Raw genomic sequence first — 15754 nt, 5'->3', positions numbered from 1 at the left:
TATGTGCATTTCTTTTTGGTGTGTGCAATGTGTGAGTCATGTGTTGTGTGAATGTGCTGTATGGGCAATCATGCCCAACTTTGTGTGTGTACATGTGTGTGTGTGTCTATGTATAGTTGTGTGTGTGCATGTGTGTGTGTGTGCGTGTGTGTGTGTGTGTGACATGTAATTGAGCCCTTTGAAGGTCAGCGTCCCTCTGTTCCTACTCACCATTGTTGGTTGTTGTGTTTTTTTTTTCTTCCCCTCTCTCCAATTTTTTTTTCTTCTTTTTTTGCTTTGTGTCTCAAAATGGCCTCCCTGTCCTCCTCCTCCTCCTCCTCCTCCTCTTCCTCCTCCTCCTCCTGTCTGCAGACAGAGGAGTGAAGGACAAATTTTGATCAACCAACAACATCAATATACTGTATAAACCAACGCTGACCAGCCCTAAAAACGGCCACTCCCCAGTCTAGGTCTGTTGTCACTCCATATGTGCACCACTGCCTCTGTTGTTTCCTTCTCTCTCCCTCTCTTTCTCTCTCTTCTGAATAATACAGCCAAGGTGATTTGAAGTGTGGTGCGATTCCAGCTCTTGTGTGTTTATTGCTTTGCCATTTATAGCAGTGTCACCGGGCAGATGCACAGACGTCTTTAGTGCTACCAAAACCTCTGTATACGGCAAATTAATCAATATTAACTCAATATTTCAATTGACTTTTTAAATTTTTTAAATTTATTTTGGAGTATGAAGAAAAGCCAAACCTTCTCCTATGATTTCACGCGTGTGTCATGTGTGTGTGTAGCGTGCTCGTTGCTTTTCTGGATGTGTTCTGAACTTTTCACGCACACCGGCATCCTTCCTCAGCTTTTGATTGGTTGATTGTTGCCGCCGCTGCTGCTGCTGCTGCTGCTGCTGCATGGCGGCGACGGCGGCAGGAAAGGAAAGGAAAGGAAAGGATAGGGAGAAACGGCTGTTGCCTAGCAATCCGGTTGCCATAGATACCGCCAGGGCTCCCTCCTAAAGAGTACACTGTTATGTACATTGAAAAGAGAGAGAGAGAGAGAGAGAGAGGAAGAGGAAGATGAATAGAGAGAAAGAGAGTAGAGGTATGGAGGGAGGACGAGAGGAGAGGAAGAATGAAGAAGAAAAAGAAGAATGGAGGAAGTTGAAGTGGAGAAGGAGAAGGAGAGGAGAGGAGGAGAGAGGATGGGGCACAGAGTTCATTAAAAATAACATAAAGAATGGCAGGAGAGAGAGAGAGAGAAAACAGACAAAGAGAGAAGCAGAGCGAGAAGCAGAGAGTTGTAGAGACTGAGGAAGAAGAAGAGGAAGAAGAAAAAGAAGAAAAAAAATTCTCTTCATGATTCATCATATAGATTCCCCCAGACAGTTGGGATTGTGAGGCAGGGTAATATTGGAGTCTGCTTCATTTGCTATTCTGTCTAAAGATGAGCTGCTGCTGCTGCTGCTGCTGCTGCTGCTGTGGTGGTGGTGGGCTGCCTGGTTGTTTTGTGGTTCCTCAGTTGTCTTGGCCATGTTTGGATAAGACCCCCCTGACCCCCCCCTCCCATCCCATCCCTTCGTGTACTAACTATACCACACTACTACACTACAACCCTCCCTTTGCACCAAAACCACCAAACCCACCAGCTCCAAATCCATCCTCTCTGCCTCCATCCATCTCCTGAAGTCTCTCTCTGTGTCTGTCTGTGACTGACTGTAATTGTGAAGCACAGCGAGCAATGCAACAGTTTCATACATGCCACAGTCATAAATAAATGAATCAATGATCCTTTCTACGATAAAAAAAAAAGTCCAAATGTGAGTCGACATAACTCTGAGCTGAGATTTAACTTTTTTTTTTTGGTTGCACATTGCAGCAGTCTAAACTCTTTGTTGCGTCGCATCCTGCACAACAGCACCAAGTCTGGTTTGTTTGTAGTAAAAGAAAAAAAATCGAATTGGTACAGTAGTTAGTACGACTGAGCACACAAAGAGAAGAGAACGGCTCCACCTACAGAAACTCAAACTCCCCACTTCACTGCACAATCAACACAATAATAAGACGCAGATTGATTTCCATTTCTAACTTAAATATATACTTTTCCCCCTCACTCTCTGTGTTTTGTTTTGTTTTGTTTTTTGCACGACTGGTCATTTGACACTTGCACATGACGGCGCATGCAGGGCTGACACTTCCTCGTAGTGGACGGAGCGCGTGAGGGGTTGGGCAATGGGCGCAATTCAAACAGGATTTCACAGTCACATTCCCAGCCGACTCTCCCCCCCTGGAACAAAATAGGATTAATAATTTGCATTTTAACTCTTCATCGACAGGGACACAAGCCCGGCTAAGTGGCTCTTTTTAAGTGCGTGTGCAAATGTGAGTGCATGTGCGCACAAAGTATCCACACACATTGAAGTAGCCTCTCTGTCTTTGAGTGTGTGATTTCTTTACATGCATGATTTAAAGGGGGTGTGTGTGTGATTTATTTGCATGTGTGTCTATTGGCTTAATGTGCACATATCTGCAGACTGCAGAGCCTGACGGATTGTGTGTGTGTCTGTGTGTCTGTGTGTGTGTTCCTGCGGGTCAGTGTGATTACAAAGCAACCATAGATCAAGTTTTATTATGCACCAAAACTGCCTCTGTCCTCTTTCCTTTGCAATGTCATCGCTGCACACAAGCTCACATTGCATTGCACGCACACGCACACACACACACACAAATGCATGCATCCAGACCCACAATGCACTGGGAGTTACGCAACCTGCTGACTGGACATGAGTGAAAGTAGTACTTGTGTGTGTGTGTATGGGTGAGGGGTGGGGTGTGTTTGGTGGGTGCAGCGATGGAATAAGCAGCAGGAACGAGGGGGAAAACGGAGGAGGAACAGAGCAGAGCATCGTACTGGTGCAGGCATTAGAGTGACAACAGATGGATTGCAGGAAGGAGTTCCAATTTCCTCTTTGAGAGTAAAAAAGGAAAAAAAAAAAAAAGATAGAGAAGTGAAATAAGGGAAAAGGAAGTGGGGGGAGAAAAAAATGAAGCACAATGAGGCACAGAGAAGAGATCGAATCAGAGGCAGAGAGAGCGGCAGCAATAATGAGAATGCATGAAAGTGCAAAGAGGAAGAGGATGGGAGGAAGAGTGGAGGGGAGAAAGATGGAGACACAGAGAGAGAGACAGAGAGAGAGAGAGAGAGAGAGAGAGAGAGAGAGAGAGAGGGGAAGGCAGTGACTTTTCATCTGTGACTGACAGTTTCCATCTGACTGCATCTCTGCCTCCTTGTCTGCATAAAAAAAAAACCTGAAGACGCCTCCTCCTCCTCCAGAATTTGGGATTTGTGACTGTGAGAACGAACCTGCGACGGTTCGGATGTCCGTTTGTTTTTCCCTTTGTTCCCTGTTTGGACATGCACAATATTTGTTACTGTAATTAAGTGTGTGTGTGTGTGTATGTGTGTGTGTGTGTGTGTGTGTGGCTAAGGGTTACAGGGACTCTCATTCATCACATTAAAAGAGAGCATGTGGGGGGATGGGCGACTAAAACTGGACGGCAAAAGTTATTATGCAAAGGCTCGGTTGTAAATCTCTGAGTGTGTCTGTATGTGTGTATTTGTGTGTGTGTGTGTGTGTGTGTGTGCGTACTCTACTGTATGTGTATGTGTGTGTGTGTGTGTGTGTGTGTGTGTGTGTGTGTGTGTGCATACTCTACTGTATGTGTGTGTGTGTGTGTGTGTGGTTTGGCTGTGGGTGTGTTTCATCTGTGTGTGTATATGTGTGTGTGTGTCTCTGCTCCTGAGAGGCTCTCCTCATTAAGCAGCGAGGCGACAGGAGTGCAGAGTGTGTGTTTTCACACACCGCTGCTCCGATACAACGGGAGCCACTTCTTTTCTTTTTTTTCCACCTCCCTTCCTTCCTTCTCTCCCTCCTTCCCTCCCTCCCTTCCTCCCCTCTTTGTGCCTCCTCATCTTCATCCTCCTCTCTTTCTCCTTTTCTCTCTTTCTTTGCATCGTCTGTTCCTGAAATCCTTCCCACCTTCCTCCTCTTCCTCCTTCTACACCTGCAGTAATGGGAGCGTTTTCTACCTTCGGTAATTTGCGAAGAACAGATACACTCCAAGTGAAAACATTCACACTCCCAACCATTATTACTTGTTATTTACCATCGGGAAATAAAAAATAAATAAATAAATAGATAGATAAATAAATAAAAGAAACGCAGCCTCGATTAACCAAGTTTTGTGATGTTAGTAACCACGGCAACCGCTTCTTTGTAAATGGCTGGGCTTACCTTTATCTACACAACAGAAGGGGAGTATAATTGAAGTTAAAAGAAGCGCATTAAATCACTTTGATTAGTTCAAGTAAATGTCACAAAAATGTTAAACACGCAACAAATCACGGAGCGGGAGGAGATGGAGAAAAGTGAGGTGGGGGGGGGGGGGGGGGGGGCAGTCTACAGGTAGGTCTGTTTGTTTGTATGTGTGTGTTGCATGTGTGTGTGTGTGTGGAGGAAGGGAAGGGAGGGGAGTGGAGGGGAGGGGGCAGTGGTAATTCCCCTCGGATGGGAGCGCTAAGTTGATGAGGCTTCCACTGTGGCCGGCCAGAGGATGAGATTATCGACCAGCCGGAGTCGGGCTGTGGTTTGGTTGGTTCCAGGTCAGAGTCTGTGAGGGGGAGAGGAGGAGGAGGAGGAGGGAGAGAAAAGAGGGGAGGAGAGGTGGGGGGTGGGGTGGAAAGGGGGTGAAGAGCTTGAGGTTGGAGGAGGGAAGAGCGAAAGAGGTGGAAAATGAGGCAGAACGTCAGGATGAGGAGGATACAAGGTCACAACTTTGGGGGAAAGTCTGAAGCTGATACAGAAAAAAAAAAGTACAAAGTTTTTTTTTGTGTTTTATTTTTTGTTCTTTTTAAAATCTTTCTGCTTTTCTTAATTAGGCTACACAGTGTTAGAAATGTTCTTCTTATCCAGGTCACCATTAGTTACAGATCCTTCAAATAAACCTATTCTTGAAGCTTCAGATACAATTATATTCTGTCAGAGGGTGGAGATCTCTTCTGTTCTCGCCTTTTATAGACACTGCAGACTCAATTTACAGTAAATGTGGCATTAACACAGAGGTTGTTGCTATACACTGAAGATCACCTATCTCCATGATTAACTATACAGTAGTGTCCAGACGTGTTACTTTATGAGCTTCATGAAACGTTTGTCTAATTTTGGACCATTTTAAAAGCCGTTTTAATTATCAGCGTTGCTTTTCCTAAGCTAATGAAAAGTTAATGTTGTGAAGTTTAGCTGTGATGTAGCCTATAACAAAGCGATCTGAATGCAAGGATCTTATATTTGAGTGTTTTCATAATTTATCTACTCCACTCTGCTCCATCTCTCCTCCTCTTTCTTCTTCATTCTTCGTGTTTTGTGTTTACCGAGGAAACCAGGTACTCAATATTTCAGCCTGACCCTGAAGAACGCTTCATCAGACTGCTGATAAAATAAATAAAATAAGAAATGTGAGAATCTACAATTACCGGTAGTTTTTTAAATTAAAAGTGAGGCAAAGGGGGAAGAGAGGAGTTGGAGAAAGGAGCAGGGCAGGAGGTTCAGGCTCAGAGAGCAAAATAACAATGTGAGATAACGAAGGAGCAGCATAGAGGTGGGATGGAGAGAAAATGAGACGGTGGAGGGAGGAAAGGAGGGAGGGAGGGGAGGGGGGGGCATTATAAAGCAGAGAGAGAGAGAGGGGGGGGGGTGAGGAGCATTTGAGGATTCATCTCTTGCTGGATAATTCCCAGGAGGATCTCTCTCCAACACTTGAAAGCTGTGAAGTGTGCGGTTCTGCTCATACTCCTCCTGGTAATTGGAAGAGGAGAGGAGAGAGAGAGAGAGAGAGAGAGAGAGAGAGAGAGAGAGAGAGAGAGAGAGAGAGAGAGAGAGAGAGAGAGAGAGAGAGGGGGGATGGATGGAGGGAGGGAGGAGGAGGGGGGGTCAGGTAAAGGAGTCAGATATGGAGGCTGAAGCAGGTAAGGATTTGGGAGACAGAGAGAGAGAGGGAGAGAGGGACAGGAGGAAGAGAGGTAGAGAGGTAACGAGGGGGAAGAGGAGAAGAACCGCCCGACTTGTGCCATCTTTCTTTGTTCAAATCTCTCATTTCTTTCCCCCCCCCAACCTGGCATATATCTCTTTTATTTTGCTCATTAGCTCATCCCTCTTTATTCTCCGTCTCTATCACTGTCCTCCTCATCCCTCCCTCCCTCCCTCCCTCCCTCCCTCAGCCAGCGATGGCGTGTCTGTGGTTGCAGGCGGCTTCTGAAACATGGCCGCAGGCGTTTAATCATTGATGGAGTTTTTTCTCCTCCATGCAGGCAGGCCAGCGGGCAGCCCCGGCTCACTCACATGCGTCAGGACCTGCTGATTCACTCTCTGGGGCCTCCGTGCACACACACACACACACACACACACACACACACACACACAGAGAAACACACACACATACATACTCAAGCACTTGCACATGAACGCAGCCATGAATACAAAAGGCAGGCAGACATGCACACACATAACCGTAGCACACAGACACGGATAAAATGCAGCCTGCATGTGTTTGATTTGTGTGAGCATGTGAGTGTGTGTTTGTGTGTGTGTGTATGTGTGTGTGTGTGTGTGCGTCCACATGTGTGCCTGCCTGACTACTTTATCCCACCAGGGATTGCGAGGCCCAATCAGCAGCAGCAGTGAGCCCAAATAAAAGCAGCAAAGATAAAAAGCAATTTGTTTGACCAGCACAAGAAGACTAAAAAAAAAAAAAAAAAAGTGTTTGCGTTGGCTGCAGGCCGCCGCGCACCGCAGCCGCCACGCACGCCTCGACCCTTTTACTCACCCGTCTGCAACGCTCGGTAAACATCTGGCTGTGTTCTCCGTTCCTTAAAGTGTAAACACTTAAACACTGTCTTATAGCTACTGTACGGCTCACGGTGTACGACCACTATCTAACAGCTCTTCACCGTATCAAGCAAGAAGCTACAGTAGCATAGCTGTCAACCAGTCCGCCATTTTAATTTCAACTGATAGTTTTGGCCGAAGTAGTGCAGGAACTACTGTAAAAAAAAAAAAAGGGACACACTGTATGATTCATTCATATTGAATGAGTTAAAACTTCGATGATGCTTTAAATACCTGACAGGATTCCCATGATGCATTTAGTGCCAATTAGCAAATGCTAGCGTGACCGGACTGTGTCTGAAACTCCTTCCTGGTTCGGTCACGCACGCCACTCTCCATATATTTATCCGACTCAGTATTTTACCACCGTCAGCCACATGTATAAAATATGACTCTTTTCTATTGCAGAATAGAGAAAACAGTCGTGTCTCCAGCATGTTTACTGCCTCTCTGGTTCCACTGTGCACATTTGTTTTGCACACGTTTTTGAGAATAACAACACCAAAATAAAACAGAAGACAGTTTACACCAGGGGTGTAGTTCAGGGGCCTGGTAACCTAGCATGGTAACCTACAGTATAAAGGGTTAGGGTTAGAACTTTGAATTTTCCCCTTTATTTTAGTGCGATATTAAAGGGATACTTCATCCAAAATCGATAATCCACCAATCATCTACTCACCGTCATGCCAAGGAAGGGTTTGGGAACGCTTTTGGAGTTCCAGGGGGGGTCTGACTGGCCACGGATTTTCATATAATGGCGGCGGATAGAGTTTGAATTGTCCAAAACACACACTATGAAACATCCAGATACCTCCATACTGCTCGTCTGTACTGACCCGAGTGTCCTGAAGCCACCACATGGAAAAAGTTTAGTTTTATCTCTGTTTTTAGCCTTGTTGTAGTAGTAGCTCCCAGTGGCTCTGTTTATGTTTGTGCGCATGCGCAAGATTTGCTGTGAGATGTTCATTGTCGTTGTAAACCATTGGATGTATGATAAAGTAAACACGGTAGAACATCTGGCAGCAAATCTCGCACATCTCGCGCAGCCATTGGGAGCTAGTACTGCTACAACAAGGCTAAAAATAGAGATCAAATTAATGTTTAACAAACAAACTATCTTTTTACAAAACATATTATGAACAACCTGAAATTTCTTGATAAAAATTCGTGCAATTTTAACAATATTATGCCTCTTTTGACTTCTATGTAATTTTCACACTTGGCAAATTCATCCCGAGGGCCGGATTGGACCCTCTGACACCCCTGGTTTACACCGTGTTTCATATGTAGCCTAATGGTTTTTGGACACAGTCCTGCTCATGTTAAACTATAAGATCACCGCGGCCTCACGGGTGGCTAAACATGGCTGCAGATGTAGTCTTGTCCACATTATGGACTATACTGTTGGATTTATTTGTTGTATTGTTAATATTCTGTATTTTGGTGACAGTTTGATAAGATAAGATAATATAAGAATGAGAGAGTGGTGGCATCTGTCTGCAAAACTGTGCCACTGAAAATCACTGTGTGTGTGTGTGACAATGAGTATATTGTTGTTGAGTATATTTGATGATTATTCATATCGATGGTTGAACCCCCCCCCCCCCCCCCCCCCCTTCCTCGTTTTCCATCACTGCACCACTGTATGAGAGGCACTAAATTCCCATATAGCTGTGATTGTGCTGGTATAAATGACAGCACCTCTCTCTCTCTCTCTCTCCCTCCCGCTCATGTTTTTTTTTAACTCAGCGTAACTCTGTTGAATTCTGCAGGAGCAGGTACAGCTTATCATTTCCCTCCCCTCCTCTGTTCTCTGTCTGTCTTTCTGTCTCTCATCCTGATCAGAGAGAGGTTTTTTTTTGCTCTCTTTCTTTTATTATTTTATTTCTCAGAGGATTAAAGCCAGACCCTGTGGTGGAGAAACCCAATCTCTCTCTCCTACCCCTCTTTCTCTCTCTCTCTCTCTCTCTCTTTTCCATCAAATTCACCCTCTCCTCCTCCTCATCGCCCTCCCCTTCCGGCCAAACAGGACTCCACCCTGAAATGGATGGATTAATGACCTCTCTCTGCCTCTCATGTGCACACACACACACAGACACACACACGCACACACAGCAGCAGTATCACCTACAGCACTTCTCTGTCTGCAACGCCTGGCTGTGTCTTTTGTCTTTCTGCAGGACGAATGTCTTTTTTATACCGACAGTATATATCTATATCTATATCTTCTCTATATGCATGTGTGTACCTGTGTGACCCCCTGTGTGTGTATGTGTGTGTGTGTGTGTGTGGAGAACCTGTCCGCTGCGTTATAGATCTCAGAGAAAAAGAAGAAGAGCAGTACACATGCAGAATAGTCTGCAGTGGTTATGTGATTGCTTCCATTAAAGAGATTATGCAATCAACAGCAGTAAGACAGACAGGCAGGAAGGCTAACCAGCAGCCAGACAGACAGAGGAGCAAAGGGGGGGTCGGTGGTGGGAGATGTAGGACACACACACACACACACACACACACACACACACACACACACACACACACACACACACACACACACATGTACTATATATATGTACACAGCAGCACTCAGGCAGGAAAGGGGAATTTCTCTCTTGTTAATAATTATTATGAAACAGCTTCACGTGGAGCACTTGCCTCTCCGCACTCAGCATGACGGCAGGTCTGTCCCGCTGCCTCCTACACACACACACTTACACACACTCGCCTCTCCCATATTCCTCCATTTCTTCCTCCCTCCCTTCTCCACTCTTGACAATATTTACCAGACCCCATGGGCTCCCAGTGGACATCCCCCTCTGTTTTCCCCCCTTTCCCTTTCTCTTTCCCCTCCTCCTCCTGCCTCCCGCCTCCCCTTCCCTCTCACTTCCTGGGTGAGCCTCGGCTTTTTTGGCGAGTCCCAGGCTCCGGCGGCGGCCTGCACCAGTGCTTGTTTTTACCAAAGCAAACAGATGGAAAAAGAAAAAAGAGACAGACAGAGCATCGTCGTTGTGCCCAGCTGGGATAGTGTGCGAGTCTGAGAGGCGACGGGGGACTTTTTAGTTACAGATCTTCTTTCCTCTTTCGTCTTCTTTGTCTCACATCTCGACATTTTTTAGCTGTAATCACTCTCTGTCAGTGCAATACTCAACTAGTAGTCAATGTTTTCCCTGCCAGCAGCACACCTCAGTGCATGGCGGCCGATCTATTGATACGTTCAGACTTTTATAGACTTTCCTTCTCCGATCTGTCTCGCTATAGTGTAGTGATTAATTCAGCGGCTTCACTCCAGGCCGGGGCAACATTTCATAACACTGACTTATGAGTTTACACTCTTCATCCCCCTTCTTCCAACAGCCCGGAGGGGATCAAGCTGAAATCCTCCACTTTCCCCTTACCACGCTTCTCTTTTCTTCTTCTTCTTCCAGCCAAGAAAGCGCCGGACGGTTCAGTGATCGCCAATGGCTACTGCGACTTCTGCCTCGGGGGCTCAAAGAAGACCGGCTGTCCTGAAGACCTTATCTCCTGTGCAGACTGTGGACGCTCAGGTAGGGCACCGCTGAAGGGGATGATTGGCAGGAGGAAGGCGGTCCTCTGTTGATGCACAGTTTCCTTTGTGTGGAGTCTAGATTTCATATCTGCTACGAAACAAAATGCAACTTTCGCTTCTTGTAATGCTTAAAAAAATTGGATGGACCATACCAGTGTTTTTTTTTTTGTTGCTTTTTTCATTTTTTTGTTTCAGCCCAATCGACTACAAATCATGTACAGAATACTTAATAATAACCATTTGCTGTAATGTTTGTTTGTTTGTTTTTAATTTTTTTGAGCTTGTTGACCTTGCAGGTAGAAATGGTGTTTACAATTTTTTTTTTTTTACTACAGTTTGAAAACCAATTTGCAGAGATTTGACCTGAGACAGTGGCCCTGAAGGACAAAATACATAACCCTTACTGGAGATATGGTATAATATGCAAATACCATTACATAAATATACAAAGGTTGATAATTAACTTGCCGCCGACAGACGGTATCTATACAGTATTGGTAATCAGGGGCACTACTTTGGTTGGTCATTGTCCTTTAAAGCCAAATTCACACCTGCGTTCATTGTGTAAGTTGTGTTTTTGCAGCAGGGTTGAATGCAGATCGCCGCATTAGTATTCAGCAATAACACAACTTACAAAATAAAACATGACGTACAATAGTAGGCCTATTGCCTTTTTCTCACCTTATCTTCTGCAAGTTGACTTTCCCTCTGTGTGGACAGGAATAGAAAGCCTTTACTGCCTGGAAAAGGTAGAAAACACATGAGAACTTCTTTAACACAGCAGCATGCTTAGAATAAACAATGTACTCAAATCTTCTCTGCAAGAAGAAGTTCTCTTTTTTTTTTTAAATCACTCGAGAGGTGAAAAAAGTGGCAGGAATTTAAAGTCTTATTTTGAAGGAATCAAAGTCAGATGAGAAAGTGCTATTCTATTATATACAGTATAATCCATTTCTAATGATTGATAACACTTGAATCACAGCTGAGAGCAGATTTGTAAAGAGATTAAAGAGATTTTGTAAAGTTTTGTATCATAGCTTCAGAGAATGTCACATAGATTAGATAAATCACACGAAATACAACTTCAGATACTCAACAAGTTTGCATGCAGCTCCCACTATATGCAATACATATGATAACGACACGCTGTGCAGATTGTCAACACACACAAAAAAACAAAAAAAAACTTACACAACCTACTGTTTTTCCAAGGGCGGGAATGAACGTTTCTTGGCTCTTGGTTTTAAACTACTACTGGATTCAGTCAAGTGTAATCTTGTTGTGACATTCTTGTCTGACAAAAAAAAAAAGAAAGAAAAGAAAAAACACAAAATTGTTTTAAACCTCTCAATCCTGGCTTTTTGTACATCAACCTACGTTACATCTGTGATATTATAAACCATTGTCTATTTCTTCTTCTTTTGAGAGAGAGACTCCCATGTATAATGAGGAACTTAGATGAATTTGTGAGAGAATGGTCTCAGCTTAGTAGTATGTATTTTGGTTGTGCAGTAAATTTCATTGGAGTAGAGTTTAAGTATGATTTTTTTGTATGGTTGTTGTTTATTTTTACTTATTTATTTTTGTTTGTTTATTCTGGTTACATGTATACATGCAGAGATTGCAGTGTATATAATGAATAATTTGTGTACTTCTTCTTCTTGCATGTACTGTATATATTTTTCCCTCATATGTTTCTTTCCATCTGAATAATAAAAGAGAGAACCAAAAATGATGTACGTGACTTGTAGTGAATGGGCTAAAGCATGCAAAACATTGGTATGGTCCTCGTCTTTATAATGACTCACAAAGAAGACAAATGAAGGTCAAGGAATGAGGATGACATAATATCTTCTATTTACATGATCATGTAACTGCAAGTTCCACGAAAACCTGAAATAAAAGGGCGGAGGAGGAAGAAGAGGCAGCTTAAATGGACTGCATTAGCGAGGACGGACAATTTATTTTCCTGCTCTATTGACTCAACTAGTATTGTTCGGGGGAATTTGTTACTATATCACAACAACAAACTTAATGCATCTTATTTTTTGAGCCATTTCAGGAAATATCACCATGTTTCTTCACCTTTAACGTTTACACACAAAAGAAAAATGCAGGAAAATTGCTGTTAAAAAATTATTCTTCCAGCCATCTCAAGTTAATGTGATGTTTACATCTGCAAAACACGACTGTTGTACCCCCCCCCCCCTCCCCCTCCAACTCCCCCCTCCCTACTCCTCCTCCCCCTCCTCCAATATAAATAAATCCCACGCATAAAGCAAACAGGCTGACGGACGGATGGATAGAATAGGTGGATGATGGGTGGCGGTTCTCAGAGCACAGACAGTGATAGTGAAAAAAAACATTGTGTGGGCGTGTGCTTGTGTGCATGTGTGGGTACGTGTGTGTGTGTGTGTGTGTGTGTGTGTGTGTGTGTGTGTGTGTGTGTGTGTGTGTGTGTGTGTGTGTGTGTGTGTGCACCCAGGCCACCCATCCTGTCTGCAGTTCACAGTGAACATGACGGCTGCGGTGAGGACTTATCGCTGGCAGTGCATCGAGTGCAAGTCCTGCAGCCTGTGTGGCACCTCTGAGAATGACGTAGGATCTCACTTTATATACTGCATGTTAACAACACATGTGGCTGCACACACACACACACACACACACACACACACACACACACACACACACACACACACACACTATATAACACACTGTACATACACATAATACACTCCCATAGTATATTTTAAATAAACTATAACCTCTCGCCTCAAGTTTCGATCAGTTGCTGCAAGTTCAGGGCATTTTGATATCGATCCTTGGGAGAAAGAAAGAAGAAGGAGAAGGAGGAGAAGTAGCAGCAGCAGTGATTCAGGACCTAGTTTAGATTCAGTGTCTCACTCTCAGTATGCAAGAGTGGGTCCCTCTGGCTGTAGGATGGTGTCTAACCACTGGGCTATACCGTTGCTCAATGAGCCTCCCTGGAAATGAAACAGCTTCAAATCCACGAGAGAATTTATTTTAGAGGAAACGCAGACGTCAAATATTCAATAAATACAAATACATGTTTTTATTTCAGTCCTGCAGAATAAGGAGGTTACACGACACACAAAGTCAAAGGGACGACAAAGTCACAGTGAAGGGTATTATTGTTCTGCAGCATGAAGAAATATCATTTCAAGGACGGGAAGTTGTGGAGTTCACGACTGTCACAGTTTGAGAACAACCAGGAGACACAGATGTATATCAATCCTCACAACCCCTTTTTTGTTTTCTATTAATACAAATTCATACCCTCATGTATAACACACACTGAAACAAACGCCGTTCTGTCCTCAGCTTTGATTTCAAATCTGTCCTTTCATACCGACATCTGTTTATCTGAATATTCTCTTCTGTTCCAGGACCAGCTGTTGTTTTGTGACGACTGCGACAGAGGCTACCACATGTACTGTCTGAGCCCTCCCATGTCTGAACCACCGGAGGGTATGTGTAACGACGACGACGACAAGCACTCGCAAAAAAAAAAAAAAAAAAACACACATAACCAGAGATGCTGCACACCAGGAGTCCTCAAGCGTTCAGACCTGCATGTGGTCAAGTCTGCACAGCGCGGCCACCGGGAAGCTTTTTGTTTTTAGTACAGGATTACGTAACCGTCTGTACTGTCCTGTCCTGTAGGTGGGGGAGACGATAGATGATAGAAGAAACCTCAAGTCCAAACAGTCAGATGATCGGAGCAGCTGAGATTTAGAGAATAAAACTAATCGAGGAAGCTTGAGGACTCTTGTGTTCCATGAACTAGACCGATCCTCTGTCTGTGTGTGCGAGTGTGATCACAGAACCGGAGAAATACCTTCTATATATGCACCGAAACCCCTGAAACTGTCATTTGCCTACACTACTTTAGACATAAGATGGCTGCCGCCTTAAGGATGTTTGATGGCGTTGCCGAGGAAACGGGTAGTAGAAAAAAGATAATCTGTTTCCATGGCAAGCGTGTCACTTGGCTGAACATACAGTAGCAGTGGCGCTCGTGATCAACACTCGCTAACAGTGTCATGCTCTGCCCACACACGCAACACTTTCTTTTTTCTTTTGCTCTTCTTTTTTTTTTTTTTTTTTTTTTTGGTGATTTACAAGAAGAAACGAACCTCTGAAAATCTGCAGCAGCCGCTTATTTTCGGTTTCACACTCAAAGAGCAGAGACCTGTGTGAGCTGTGACACGGGTGGCCGACGTATATTTACATACACAGACGCAATACTGCAAATAACACACGACATTAAAGCAAACAGACAAACGCTCTGGGGTTCAGTGCTTTGTGAGTTTTGAAGTTATCGACGTCGGGTTCTCGTCAATATTTGTTTTCATTGTGTGTTCTTGCAGCGTGTTTGTGTATTTAGTCGTGCATGTTGTTATTGTCGAGTTTATGAGGATGTTTTTCTTACAGTAATTTGCTCGTGTGTTCATGTGTTTTGCCGCCGTATCCAGCCACAATGCAGCCGCGTTTACATTCTCTTTGAAGTGTAAAAAGGTTGAAAGTTGCACTTTAACATCTGTCTCAAGTAGATGATGTTTAATTAATGTTACAAATCCCACGCTAAAATCCAAAACCAAACTAGTTGTCAAATCCTCTGCATTGACAAACCACAGGCACAGCATGTGATAGTTTTACCATGGGGGGCTTTAATTTACAGTGTTACTTAATGCCGCCCCGTCTGAAATGAGGGATTAATCCACAAGGCTTTACAATAGCTGTGATTGAACTTCCGATCTCTGCTCACTCTCTCTCTCTATGTGTGTGTGTGTGTGTTGCAGGGAGCTGGAGCTGTCATCTGTGTCTGAGACAACTGAAGGAGAAGGCCTCAGCCTACATCACCCTCACTTAATCTGCGAAGCTGCGCCTCATCCTCTCGACCCTTCATCCTCTCCCAAACCACCTCTCCGTCACAGCTCTCTGTGCCTCAGCTAACCACCCATCCCCCCTTCCCCTCCTCTCCCCTCCCTACACCCCCCCCACCACCTCACCCCTCCTCCTCTTCTGATCTACTCGCCGCCACTTCCTCTACAGTTCGTCCCTGTGACCTCTGACACGACTGAGCACACAGCACCCGCAGCGTCGCACTCACTCCAGAAACTGTTCTCCAGCGGCGAGCACGACCCCCGTCCCTCTTGTGTCACTCACGTTCCCCGCCGTTGTTGCTCCAGCTGACCCCCGCCCACCCTCCAGCCCCTCCAGCCCCTCCAGCCCCCCCCCCACCGACGCCTTTTCCTGCTCCG

The 15754-nt window shown here is 44.6% G+C and overlaps 1 protein-coding gene across 1 annotated transcript in view; it reads left to right on the top strand.

Moving 5' to 3' along the window:
• Nucleotides 1–15363, top strand: part of dpf1 (double PHD fingers 1) — a gene marked incomplete at its 3' end in the record, with an annotated part of 44541 nt that extends 29178 nt beyond the window's left edge. The window contains exons 9-12 of the mRNA XM_083985497.1: nucleotides 10348–10467; nucleotides 12955–13067; nucleotides 13877–13958; nucleotides 15293–15363. Coding sequence (XP_083841623.1) covers nucleotides 10348–10467; nucleotides 12955–13067; nucleotides 13877–13958; nucleotides 15293–15363 — 386 coding nt within the window. The remainder of the gene's footprint in view (nucleotides 1–10347; nucleotides 10468–12954; nucleotides 13068–13876; nucleotides 13959–15292) is intronic.
• Between the last annotated feature and the right edge of the window lie 391 nt (nucleotides 15364–15754).

Source organism: Trachurus trachurus (assembly GCF_905171665.1).
Source record: "Trachurus trachurus genome assembly, chromosome: 13".
NCBI classification, from domain to species: Eukaryota; Metazoa; Chordata; class Actinopteri; order Carangiformes; family Carangidae; genus Trachurus; species Trachurus trachurus.
Note: the sequence above shows the minus strand (reverse complement) of the source record. Positions and strands in the feature narration are given on the sequence as shown.